This window comes from Pelodiscus sinensis, chromosome 26 (genome assembly GCF_052426305.1).
Source record: "Pelodiscus sinensis isolate ZL-2025 chromosome 26, ASM5242630v1, whole genome shotgun sequence".
NCBI lineage: Eukaryota > Metazoa > Chordata > Testudines > Trionychidae > Pelodiscus > Pelodiscus sinensis.
This window is the reverse complement of record NC_143077.1, coordinates 7,932,087-7,944,891: the sequence shown is the minus strand read 5'-3', so window position 1 is coordinate 7,944,891 and position 12,805 is coordinate 7,932,087. Positions and strand designations below refer to the sequence as shown.

The 12,805-nt window shown below is 59.2% G+C and overlaps 1 protein-coding gene and 1 long non-coding RNA gene across 12 annotated transcripts; one reads left to right on the top strand and one right to left on the bottom strand.

The window, feature by feature from the left end:
- The first annotated feature begins 260 nt into the window (after window positions 1–260).
- Window positions 261–12,172, top strand: LOC142819897 (uncharacterized). Of its 9 annotated transcripts, none has more exons than XM_089773450.1 (11): window positions 261–399; window positions 3,265–3,380; window positions 4,093–4,201; window positions 5,613–5,762; window positions 5,881–5,976; window positions 6,648–6,749; window positions 7,935–8,084; window positions 8,202–8,270; window positions 9,138–9,188; window positions 10,268–10,429; window positions 11,896–12,172. In XM_089773450.1, the coding sequence occupies exons 2-11, from the start codon at window positions 3,345–3,347 to the stop codon at window positions 11,991–11,993; spliced, it is 1,023 nt and encodes a 340-aa protein (XP_089629576.1). In that variant the 5' UTR covers window positions 261–399; window positions 3,265–3,344; the 3' UTR covers window positions 11,994–12,172. The 9 variants fall into 9 exon arrangements, with proteins under 9 accessions (XP_089629576.1, XP_089629577.1, XP_089629575.1 ...); XM_089773451.1 differs by lacking the exon at window positions 261–399 and adding an exon at window positions 542–1,400 and having other exon boundaries at window positions 5,881–5,939; window positions 6,710–6,749; XM_089773449.1 differs by lacking the exon at window positions 261–399 and adding an exon at window positions 542–1,400.
- LOC142819899 (uncharacterized) lies at window positions 404–7,819 on the bottom strand. 3 transcript variants are annotated; one of them, XR_012897580.2, is made up of 4 exons: window positions 7,425–7,819; window positions 6,187–6,464; window positions 5,120–5,382; window positions 404–543 (listed from the first exon to the last, which is right to left on the bottom strand). It is a non-coding gene; the product is annotated as an uncharacterized LOC142819899 (long non-coding RNA). The 3 variants fall into 3 exon arrangements; XR_012897581.2 differs by lacking the exon at window positions 7,425–7,819 and adding an exon at window positions 6,614–6,757; XR_016347887.1 differs by lacking the exon at window positions 7,425–7,819 and having other exon boundaries at window positions 6,187–6,636.
- Window positions 12,173–12,805: the final 633 nt, after the last annotated feature.

Sequence of the window (12,805 nt, the reverse complement as noted above, 5' to 3'; positions counted from 1 at the left end):
TAACCTCAGGAATATCAGCCGTGTCAAGAATAGCTGTGTTGGTATTTCTGGAATATTCCCAGGGGCTCTGAGAAATATATGCAGGGAGCTTCCTCTTGGCTGGTATTCAACTCATGAGCTGTGGAACTCACTGCTACAGGAGGTTGTTGAGACCAGAACCCTCACAAAAGAGGATTGGACGTTTATATGGATAACAACAAATCTCCAGAACTAGCCATCAAGCCAAAGCTTTTCATCCTGTGTGGATGCTCAAATACAGTCACGCCAATACGGGTTTGATCCCTCACTGCTTCCCTTGGCTTCCAGGGCCGCGGAATTCCACCCTGTGCAATTAAAAAAAACCAACAAGCTTCTGCAGCTGCCTTAAAGCTCCTTGTTCCAGCCTGGCCAGGCATGCGGGTGAGTCATGTGCCCAGGGCTGGGGAAGGGACCAGCTGAGCAATGTGCCCCAGTTCATGCGCCTGCTGCTACCGAGGAGGTGTCCCTTGCAAATGCCGTCTGTGGGCAGGAGTGGAGCTCATTCCTTCCTCTCAAGCCATGCCTCTGAAACAGCAAACAGAGAATTTTGATAAGAAAACCTCTTTTGTCAGGGCTCAAGCCAGTCTCTAACAGGGTTTAGGATGAGAACTTCCCACATCGGCCTGCTATAGGTTTCTTGTATCTTTCTCTGAATAATCTGGTGCTGGCTGCTGTTGGAAACAGGATGCTGGACGAGTTGGGTTGCAGCCTGTGATTAACTGAAGAGGTGGGTGCACAGATCTTTAAAGAGGTCCTTTCTCCAAAGTGTTTATTGGGCAATAGAGTTAAATGGAGAATTAATATCAAAGTCTTACTCGAAATCTTTTCCCCTCTCAATTGCTAAAGGTTTGCCCTCTTGCGCGGGTACCATTTCATTCATTCTAAAGTTGCACATGGGCTAAATAAGACCTTAGTTTCTAACATTAAAAACAAACCATGCAGAATTTGTAACCCTCTTAGGCTTTTTCATCTGCCATAAAGAACAAAACCAAAGCATTGTGTGCCTTTTCACTTTGCAGGCCACCTTTGCACCTCATACAGCTGCTCCCTTAATCACTCACTCTAGTGCCCAATCTTGGCAGGGTGGAATTAAACAGCTGATCAGAAAGTATCTGGATTATACCATCTGGTCACAGGGAGAAAAGTTTGAGCATGGTGGGTGGTTTTGTGCACTAAGGATGTTAATGATAAATGAGTCCTGATAATTCTGTGCACAGCACAGGGGAGTTAAAGGGACAGTGTTCCCTAATGATTACTTTGCCTTGGGCTGGGTTGCGTTCCTTTGTCAGTAGCCACCTATATAAAAGTGGACTCCAGGAAGTTGGGCTCCCTGTACCAGCTGAAGTGTTTTCTCCTTGGTGACAGGCTGCACTAGGGGGAAGGTAAGTGATATTTGCAATGATCATCAAGTGGCTTAGTTAATTCCATCTGGAGCTGGGGAATATTTCAAGCAATCCTGCTTGCAAAGGAGACTATTTTAAATCGAATCCAGTTCTGCCTTGCATTGGCTGCACCCAGTGGTGAAACTAACAGGTCCTGTCTGGTTGCAACCTGGGTCCCTGCCGGCTCTTTCAATAGCTCCCTGCTGGCTTTTGCCACAGCTCAGCCAGCTCTTGCTGGAGCCACAAACCAGGGCTCCCCCGCTGATTTCCACCCCTGGGTGCGCCACGTCTGCCGGGCTCTTACTACATTTAAGATGCAGAGGTGCCAGATCAGTGCGAGCTGGGACGGCACGGTCCCGGCTTGCGCTGAGTCCAGCAGTCTCTGTTCACGGCGGACAGGGCTGGCCATGGACAGGGACTGCTGCCGGAGCAGCCCCTGCGCACAGCCAGCCTGAGCCACAGTGAACAGGGGCAGCTGCCGGAGCAGCCTCCCTTAATCCCCTCTGCTGCCTCTGATTGATGTGTTGGCCGGGGGGGGGGGGGGGGGAGGGTGGAGGGGCAGGACCGGCACTGCAGACACAGTGCTGGGGAAAACCGGCTTTTAAGCTGGCCCCCCACAGCAGCAGCTCCTGTTTCCACCCTCTTTGCTGCTTGTCTTAGAGGCAGCAAAGGGGCGGGGGGGGGGAGCAAATAATCAATGCTCTAGTCGACTACTTGCTAACATCCCTAGTCTGGGCAGGAGGGAGGGGGCAGGAGCAGGATGGGGGCAGGGTCTCTGGCCAGGAAGAGGAGGCAGGAATGGGCTGGAGGCAAGGGGCAGTAGCAGCTGGGGGCAGGGTGTCTGGGAAGGGGGCAGGAGCAGGCTGGGGGCGAGGTGTCAGGTGGGGGAAGGGGGCAGGAGTGGGCTGGGGGTGGGGTCTTGGTGAGGGGGGTGGGAGTGCAGGGGCTGGCATGAGGGGGTGGGGGGCACTTATTAGTCTTTGAGGCCCATGCCAGCACCAACGTTGGCCTCCCACTGCTCCCATTGTCTGGATTCTGGCCAATAGGAGCGCAGGGAAAGCCTCCAGACAGGGTGCTGCTGTTTCCCCACCCAGGGAGGGGGGTGGGAAATGCTTCTTCCCCATGCAGTGAGGTTCAGGGTTCCCCCCTCGCAACAGGAAGCCAGGGCTGGTCTCACTGGGGCGACGCAGCGCTGGACTCAGGACACAGCCCTCGGGGCGCAGCAGAGGAGGGGGTGGCGGGCGGCTGGGACCCGTGAGTGCCAAGAACAACAGCGGTACAAGTGAGCGGCCCTGGAGCAAGTCCTGGTGACGTGTCGTGGGAGCCTGCCTCTGTTCCCGATGCCAGTGGGCCTTGCACCACCCGAAAGGCCATGGCCAGAGCTGAGGCAGATTCTGCCCAGGCTGGGCTGCCAGGCAGCTTTGCCGGTCCCCGAACAGTGTCCAGGCAGGGAGCCCATGTGAGGGCGGAGCCTGTGGATGCTGAGGATGTGGTGATGTCACTGTCATCCCGCAGGAAAACTTTATATATATATAGAGAGAGAGAGTGAGAGAGCGAGCGAGAGAGAGAGATTTCATTCATATGTCATTGAATATTGTAAAATCACATCTCCAAAAAATCATCTTTCTCCCCACAGCTGCCATGGGGCAGAGGGGCGCCAGTTTAACCATCCTGCGTAGGGCCTCATAAATCCTAAGGACAGCCCTGGCCCCCAAGGGACAGTGGGAGACTCCAGAGTTGGCCTCTCTGCACATCAGACGTCCTGCCCAGGGCTGAGCGAGCTGGGTCTGAGCTCCCAGTGCCAGGGTGGGGAGCCTCCCTGAGCTACAAATGGAAACAATCTCTATGCCCCTTTCTCTAACAGGAACATCCACCAGCAATCAGGACCCTCGCCGTCCATCTGTAGCATTTCTGAAGTTTCTAGGCAGCCAGGATCCCTGTGGCATGGGGGAGCCCAGGAGAACACCAGGGTCGCCAAAGGTAATCCCATAAGAACGGCCATACTGGGTCAGACCAAAGGTCCATCCAGCCCAGTGTCCTGTCCCCTGACAGTAGCCAATGCCAGGTGCCCCAGAGGGAATGAACGGAACAGACAACCATCAAGTGATCCTTCTCCTGTCACCCATTCCCAGCCTCTGACAAACAGAGGCTAGGGACACCGTTCCTGCCCATCCTGGTTAATAAGTATTGATGGGACCTAACTTCCATGAATTTATCTAGCACTTTTTTGAACTTTGTTAAAGTCCTGGTCTTCACAACATCCTCTGGCAAGGAGTTCCACAGGTAGAGTGTGCTCTGTGGGAAGAAAAACCTCCTTTGGTTTGTTTTAAACCTGCTACCTATTAATGTCATTTGGTGACCCTTCGTTCTTATGTTATGGGAACAAGTAAATAACTTTTCCTTATTCACTTTTTCCACACCAGCCATGATTTTATAGACCTCTGTCATATCTCCCTTTAGTCTCCTCTTTTCTAAGAGAAGTCCCAATCTTTTAAATCTCTCCTCATATGGCAGCCATTCCAAACCCCCAATGATTCTTCTAGCCCTCTCATGCCTTCCCCCAATCCTGCTGGACCCTCCTCACTGGCCTCCTTTTACTCCCCATTCACATGGCCCTGTCCTGAAGTCAACAGCCTGGTCATGCTGGCAATGCAGGGACCATCCGAGGCCACTTCCAGTTTCTGATCCACAGATGGATGACCTGGCGGGTAAACCACGCTGTGCTGACCTGGCACCTGCTGGAGAGCCTCCACAGCCTGAGAGGGACACAGAGGAGGAACCAGAACAAAAGCCAAAGCACAGTAGGTCCCCTTGCTGGCCATGCCTATGGGTGATGTGCACCCCATTCCTTGTTATGGGGATGGGGGTGACATGAGCAGGGAGGTGGGAGTAAAGAGCAATGACCCATACAGCTGAGCAGGAAGTTCCAGCTTTCACTTTCTCCTCCTCCAGCAGGAGTGTGCAGCCAAACTAGGGCAGGGCAGGGAAGAGAACTTATTTGGATGTGCAGTTTCACTGCTTGTGTCCCATCAACACACCCAGTTTCTGTCACATGCTCCATGGCGCTCAGTGCTGAGCACCACGTGGGCGATGGATCTTTCAGTGCTCTGGCATTCAACAGCTGGGGGGGGGGAGGGTTTGAACCAGGGGTGAAAATAACGTCAGTTTCTTACAACCCAGCCCCCTGGGGGGCAGGTCAACTTCGGGGCTGAGGTGGGGGAGTTGTTGGCCATACCCCAGTACCTGTAAGAAATGTAAATGAGGGATGGAATGCAGGGGCGCAGGGCAGTGGGTTCGGGTGGGGGGAGCAGGCGTTAGGGCTGGTGACAGGGATGCAGGTGTCACGGTTGGGTGCATGAGGGGCTCAGAGCAGGGGTTGTGGGGTGGGGGGTGGGGGAGCTGCAGCCGCAATTACTCCCTCGCTGGCTTTTTTCTCCTTTTCGTTGGGTAGGGAGCAAGGCAAAGTGCAGCCTGTGGCCTTCCTCCTCCTCCTCCCGGGGCGATCCCTGCGCTTTGCCTCGCTCCCTACCCAACCAAAAGGAAAAAAACACACACTCGGCGAACGGGCTGCCCCCTCCTCCCGAAATTGAGGCGGGGAAATCCCAGACACCCCTTCCCCCGCCATCCAGCCCCTCTAATCTGGCAGGCCAGGGAGCCCAGCTGGGAGCACCCCTCGCCTCCTCCCCCTGCGGCTCAGGGCAAGCTGGGCAGTTTCTTACCGGAACGCCGCACCGGGGCGCACCGGCTTCCTTTCACCTCTGCCCCTTCATCTTCTGAGTTGCCTCCTGTAGCTTTGCACGTTGCTGACATTCTCCTGCGAGCACCCTGGGGTGCTGGTGCTGCTCCTGCTGGCTCCTGCCGGGGGCTGTCAGAGGCGCTACAAAACCAGCATTGCCCGTGCAGGCTCCTCGGTGGGGTTTTCCAGGCTTGAGCTCTCTGCTGTCTCAGGTCCCCCGGGTGGGGAGCACCGCCTCTCGCCACGCTGGGAAGGGAGACGCAGTTGGTAGCCACGCAGGGGGCCATGGGCTGTGCCCCCAGAAGCGGTTGCATCCAACCCCACCGGGTGCACGCTAGTGCGGACACGGAGTCCCGACCAGCCCGCTGCACCCGGTGACCAGCCACCCGCAGGTGCGCAAGGAATTGGGAAGAGTGCGCTGAGATGGGGGGGGGTGTCAAACCGACACCGCTCCTAGTGTAGATGCGCTTCCGCAGCAGAAGACGGGCGGTGGGGTGAACGCGTTGGGACAGCTGGAAGGAAACCCGCTCTGTGCCAGCCAGAGGTGAAAGGAAGCTGGTGCGCCCCGGTGCGGCGCTCCGGCAAGAAACCGCCCGGCTGGGATGCTGAAGCAGGCAGCCTGGCAGGTGAGAGGTGCTGGCTGGGAGGGCTGCGCCCGCCTGGACCCTCCACCGCAAGTTCGGGGCGGGGGCAGCGCAGCCCCACTTACCCCGGTCGCTGATTTTTTTTTTTCTTGTCGGGTAGGGAGGTCGCAGAGCGCACCGCCAGCTCTGGCTCCCGGCCCGGGGAGGGCAGAGGAGGGACCCAGCAAACAGCAAAACAAACCCACTCAGCGCCGAGGTAAGTGCAGCTGCAGCCTCCGCCCCCCCTTGCTGCCGCTGCCCCCCCCCCTCCGAAAATGCAGCAGGAGACTCCGGGCAGGGGAAGTCCCAGACACCCCTCCCCCGCCATCCAGCCCCTCTAGCCTGGCAGCCTGCAGGCAGCCTGGGGGCGCCCCCTCGCCTCCTCCCTCCCCCTGCGGCTCAGGGCTCCAGCCGGGCAGTTTCTTACCGGAACGCCGCACCGGGGCTCACCGGCTTCCTTTCACCTCTGCCCCTTCATCTTCTGAGTTGCCTCCTTAAGCTCCACACGTTGCTGCCATTCTCCTGCGAGCACCCCGGGGTGCTGGTGCTGCTCCTGCTGGCTCCCGCCGGGGCTGTCAGTGGCTACAAACCCAGACTTACCCGTGCAGGCTCCTCGCTGCGGGCTTACTGGAGCGTGGGGTGTCCCGGGCTTGAGCTCTCTGCCGTCTCAGGTCCCCCGGGTGGGGAGCACCGCCTCTCGCCACGCTGGGAAGGGAGACGCAGTTGGTAGCCACGCAGGGGGCCATGGGCTGTGCCCCCAGAAGCGGTTGCATCCAACCCCTCCGGGTGCACGCTAGTGCGGACGCGGAACCCCTCCGCCGCAATTTCGGGGGGGGGGGGGCAGCCGCACTTACCCCGGTGGCTGAGTGTTTTTTTCTTGTCGCGTAGGGAGGACGCAGAGCGCACCGCCAGCCCTGGCTCCCGGCGGCCCGGGGAGGGCAGAGGAGGGAGACCCCAGCAAACAGGGGAAAAAACCCACTCAGCGACCGGGTAAGTGCAGCTGCAGCCCCCCCCCCCACACACACCCCCCAGCCTCCCGCCCCGAGCCCCCTCCTCATCCCACCCCTACTCTGAGGTCCCTCCTCATCCCCCCCAGCCTTGACTCCTGCATCCCCGGTCCCCAGCCCTAACTCCTGCACCTTCCCGCACCCCAACCCCCTGCCCTGTGCCCCTACCTCATACCCCTGCCCCCGCATACTGTGGTACGGCCAACCCCCCCCCCCCCCCGCGTTTAGCTCTCCCTAAAGGCGGGGGGGGGGGGGTTGCGAGAGGACGGTATCTGAAGGGATGTTACTTTTGCCCCCGGCGCTACCCGAGGGGAGGGGCCGCTTGGTCCCTCCGAACAGACAGTCCCGAGGCAAATGTGCTTGAAACTCCGCAGAGGACACAGGGCGCCGGAGTGATGCTGATGGGGGGTGGGCGCAGGAGGCTCAGAGCCCACTGCTACTGCTCTTTTCTGCAGCAGGTGGAGCTGCCTTTGCTGCCGCTGCTCCCCCCGCTCCCCCCCCCCGAAAATGCAGCGGGAGACTCCGGGCAGGGGAAGTCCCAGACACCCCTCCCCCGCCATCCAGCCCCTCTAGCCTGGCAGCCGGCAGGCAGCCTGGGGGCGCCCCTCGCCTCCTCCCTCCCCCTGCGGCTCGGGGCTCCAGCCGGGCAGTTTCTTACCGGAACGCCGCACCGGGGCTCACCGGCTTCCTTTCACCTCTGCCCCTTCATCTTCTCAGTTGCCTCCTTAAGCTCCACACGTTGCTGCCATTCTCCTGCGAGCACCCCGGGGTGCTGGTGCTGCTCCTGCTGGCTCCCGCCGGGGCTGTCAGTGGCTACAAAACCAGACTTGCCCGTGCAGGCTCCTCGCTGCGGGCTTACTGGAGCGTGGGGTGTCCCGGGCTTGAGCTCTCTGCCGTCTCAGGTCCCCCGGGTGGGGAGCACCGCCTCTCGCCACGCCTGGGAAGGGAGACGCAGTTGGTAGCCACGCAGGGGGCCATGGGCTGTGCTCCCAGAAGCGGTTGCATCCAACCCCACCGGGTGCACGCTAGTGCGGACACGGAGTCCCGACCAGCCCGCTGCACCCGGTGATCAGCCACCCGCAGGTGCGCAAGGAATTGGGAAGAGTGCGCTGAGATGGGGGGGGGGTGTCAAACCGACACCGCTCCTAGTGTAGATGCGCTTCCGCAGCAGAAGACGGGCGGTGGGGTGAACGCGTTGGCACAGCTGGAAGGAAACCCGCTCTGTGCCAGCCAGAGGTGAAAGGGAGCTGGTGCGCCCCGGTGCGGCGCTCCGGCAAGAAACCGCCCGGCTGGGATGCTGAAGCAGGCAGCCTGGCAGGTGAGAGGTGCTGGCTGGGAGGGCTGCCCCCACCTGGACCCTCCACCGCAAGTTCGGGGCGGGGGCAGCGCAGCCCCACTTACCCCGGTCGCTGAGTGTTTTTTTCTTGTTGGGTAGGGAGGTCGCAAAGCGCACCGCCAGCTCTGGCTCCGGGCCAACAGGAAAGAAAACCCAGTCAGCGATGGAGTAAGTGCTGCTGCAGCCCCCCACCCCACCCCACACACACCCCACCTCGTGCCCTGAGGCCCCTCCTCATCCCACCCCTGCCCTGAGCCCCCTCCTCATCCCCCCAGCCTTGACTCCTGCATCCCCAGTCCCCAGCCCTAACTCCTGCACCGTCCCACACCCCAACCCCCTGCCCTGTGCCCCTACCTCATACCCTGCCCCCGCATTTAAATTTCTTACAGGTCCTGTGGAATGGCCAACCCCACCCCACACCACACCCCCCCCCTCCCTGCCTACGTTTCGGTCTCCCTAAAGGGGGGGGATTGCGAGAGGACGGTATCTGAAGGGATGTTGCTTTTGTCCCTGGTGCTACCCGAGGGGAGTGGCCGCTTGGTCCCTCCGAACAGGCAGTCCCGAGGCAAATCTACTTGAAACGCCGTAGAGGATAGAAGTCGCCGGAGTGATGCTGATGGGGGGTGGGCGCAGGAGCGCTCAGAGCCCACTGCTACTGCTCTTTTCTGCAGCAGGTGGAGCTTCCTTTGCTGTTTCTTTCCTCCCCTGCCCTTCCCTGCTCCCCAGTTTCTGGCATGCCACGACAACCTTCCCGGCTCCTGCAGGCTCCAGATGCCTCTGGGCTGGGGTCAGAGACCTTCCAAAAAGGAGTACCCAGGATGCCTTCAGAAAGTGGATCCGCTGGGTAAATGTGCCCTCCAGCGCCTGCTTTGCAGGGATGCACTTGCTGCTAATCGTGGCAGAGTGAAGTGCAGCCAGTTTAGTAGCCGTTCAGTCACAAGCCGGGCCGGTGGGGGTGGCTGCCCCAGGAGCTGGCTTCCTCCGGCATGTGCATTGTTCAAAACTTGTAGTGATGCAAACGCTCTTCTTCCCTAGAGCTCAGCAGCAAAGCAAAGAGAGCAGTGATCGGAGCAGCTGTCGGAGTAGGTAAGGGGCTAATGCAAAGCCCTTAGTCACCCAGAGCATGGGGGTGGCCTGGCTTCTCCCCCTGCCACGCCGGTGTCCTGTGGAGTGGGAGCACAGAGAGTCCCGAAGAGCGAACGTGCTGGCCCGTAGGGAGCAGGGGCGCCTCGCTCTGTCCCAGCGAGTCAGCAGCCGCTCCGGTAGAAGACAAGTCACTGGTCGAGTGGCTGGAAATCTGCATTTGAACACAGGTGTGCGCCTGTGCGGGGGCTGAGCCCAGTTTGCAGAGCGTCTCATGAAGGCCCTTCAGGCCTGGGGTGCCCTAGCCAAGCCTGCCCAGGTGAGCTGCCTCCCCTGGCGACTCCAGGGGTCCCTGTCGCCCTTCCTGGGAGTCGAGGACAGGCAGCTCTGGGGGAGCTATGGGGCGTGGAGCTGGTTCGTGGACGTTCTTCTGGCTGAAGTCAGCCTAAGGGAGGTGCTGCTGTTGCACTTGAGGGAACGTGCAGCTACGCCGGCAGGCTTCTCCCATTGCCACAAGCCAGTGGCTCTCAAACGCCGGGTCGCCACCCAGCACCGGCTGGTGGAATGTTGGACCCTGGGGCCTGTTGCTGCAGGGGGATCAGGTGACCAGTGGGGCGGGGGGCTAGACCTGCCTGTCCTGGCACCACAGACTGTGCTGCGCCCCAGAAGCGGCCGGCAGCAGGCCTGGCTCCTGGGAGGGAGGGGAAAGAGAACACTCAAGGCTCCGTGCACTGCCCCTGCCCCCGGCACTAGCTCCACACTCCCATGGGCTGGGAACCTGCTTCTGGGGCGCAGCCTGGTCTGCGGTGTGAGGAGGGGCAGGAAGCTGCCTTAGCCTCCCTGCTGCACCTCTAACTGTGAGCCGCCGGAGGTCAGCCCCTCCTGCCCCAGACCTGACCCCCACAAAGCCGGAGCCCCCTCCAATACCCCAAAGCTCCCACCCTCCACCCCACCCCGGAGCCCACACTCCAGTCCAATTATATTGGGTCAGGGCACCAACAGCTTTCAACGGGGTCCTGAGAACAAAAGGTGACACCCCTCTGGCCTACGCTGGGCTTAGCGCGGCCGTGTCTCTCTGGCAGGAGTTGCCGTCATTGGAGTCCCAGTCGCAATCTCGGCAGCAGGCTTTACTAGCGCTGGCATCGTAGCTGGGTCCATTGCAGCCAAGATGATGTCAGTGGCTGCCATTGCCAATGGAGGCGGGGTGGCCGCAGGAAGCCTTGTGGCCTTGCTGCAATCCGCAGGTAAGCCTGGGGCGGGGGGCATCGGGAGGCGAAGCCTCATCCAGACAAGCTCTCCTACCTGGCGAACAATTCCCCATGGGCAAGTCATCTTGCCACTGCCTCACAAGCCCTGATTTTCCTTTACAAGGAAGAGCCAAGTCTGTATTGTTTGGCCAAACATCTTGCTAACATGGGACCTGCTGATGTCCTCAGTGCACAGTTGACCTGTGGAACTCCTTGCCGCAAGATGCTGTGAAGGCCAAGACTATAACAGGGTTCAAAAAAGAGCTAGATAGATTCATGGAGGGTTGGTCCATCAGTGGCTATTAGTCAGGATGGGCAGGGATGGTGTCCCTAGCGTCTGTTTCTCAGAAGGCGGGAATGGGCGACAGGATGAACCACCTGTTCTGTTCATTCCCTCTGGGCACCTGGCATTGGCCACTGTCAGCAGACAGGACACTGGGCTAGGTGGACCTTTGGTCTGACCCCGTCTGGCCGTTCCGATGTTCTTAATGCTCTACTCCCATGTATATGACGGTGGTGGTCTGGCTAGCATGGGCCCAGTCCTACTGAAATCAGCAGCATTGATCACGTCGTGTATTCGGTATTTTACCATGTATCGCTTTTTAACTTCTGTTACACTGTCCACTCAAGCCAAGCCCTGGTGCTCCAGCCCTTCCGGTATCAGCACCTGACGGCCGATTACCACGGGGGTGGGTCGGGAGGGAGGTGCTTTCTTGAGCCCACAGCTCAAAATATCAGAAATTCAGGCCAGGGGAGTGGACGCAGCCCAACACTGCTTTGTGCCTGAGCTATGGCACTGGGGCGCATGCTCCGCTCCCCGAGGAACTCAAGCTCACCCACGTGTTTGGGTTTGAACGCTCAAAGGATTTATTTTCCACCTCGCGAAAGGAATGGTGCCAGCTCTTGCGGGCAGGGGGCGGGGGAGAGAAAAGGCCCATGCCAGATGGGGCCTCCTGCCCTGAGCACCCCCTCCCCCCATCCTCACTCTTGCACCTCCCCCATCTGCACTCCTCCCTCCCCACAACCCAAGGCCCTGAAGAACCAGGCAATGCCGGGTAAGCCTGCTAGTAATAAATACAGCACAAGGGTCACCGTATCTCTGAGCAGGGATGCAGGTGAACCAAGGCAAAGGTGCACAGCTCAACAGGTGATCAAACCAGAGAGTCCTACGGCTCTTGGAAGGAAAGGAGACTGAGAAGTAGCAGAGTCCCTTATGCCAGTGCAGAAAGCAGGTCGAGCTAGTTCTCAGATTTCGCTGGCGCTCTGTCGCTTGTCCGCAGAGGCAGGGGTTAGCTGGTGGCGCTGGGCTAGATTCTATTCTCAGCGATGCTAGTGGAGATCCAGAGTGACTCCACTGATCTCGGCCGTCTGTTTACACTGCTAAGAGCAGACTCACTCCTCTGGGAGAATCGGGACTGGGCCGTGCTGTGCTCCTGCCCGGCTGTTCCTTTTGGTTTCTGCAGGTGCCGTGGGACTCTCGGCAGGTGTTCAAACTGGGCTGGGTGCCGCACTGGGGTCCGTCGGCGCGGCTGTTGGCGCCTGGTTCTCTAAGAAAAAATGAAAGCAACGCAAGACCCTGCTGGTATCAGACGCAGGCCCTGACCAACCCTGGGAACCCTTCGGCTGCAAAGTTGGGTCCAAGCAGCAAGCTGGGTGTGGGAATTGCTTTGTAGGTGCATTCTGCCTTCTGCTTAGTGACTGTTGAGTTACTCAGGGGTGTGTGTGTGTGTGTGTGTGTGTGTGTGTGTGTGTGTGTGTGTGTGTGTGCTTAGCGACTGTTGAGTTACTCAGGGGTGTGTGTGTGTGTGTGTGTGTGTGTGTGTGTGTAAGTAAAGAATAAAGATTTAAATGGGCAAACATATTGTAGTTCGAAACTGATGTGGAGAGGGCCTTGGGAGCCTCAGAAGTTGTTAGAAGCAGATCCCTTGGAGAGGGCTTTGGAGTCAGTTCTGTGCCCAGTCTTACCTGGGTGGCCGGCTGTATCTTTCCCCTCAACATGCAAACCTGTCCCCTCCGGGATTTTTGAGAAGACACAGTATGCCGAATAGAGCACTCCCGCACCAGACGCGTTGGCCGAGGGCGTGTGCGGCCGATCCCATCTTCCCACGCTAAGTGACAACACAGTCTTAACTTTAACATGGTGCGCCTCGCTGCTGCGGCGCCTCCTGCTGGACACTCGGGGAATCAGCTCAGTTCAGTGCTGGAGCATCCCCTTCCAGCCGGCCTCTCACCTGCTGCTCTCTGTATGTTGATGGTTCTGCCACCTTACATTAGGACCCTGTCCCTCCCAGACCATGGCACCCTCCCCGCTGGGTACTGTCCTGCTGCAATGCTCCCACGCTCTGGGATCCTCCCCCTCAGGCAATCCCCATC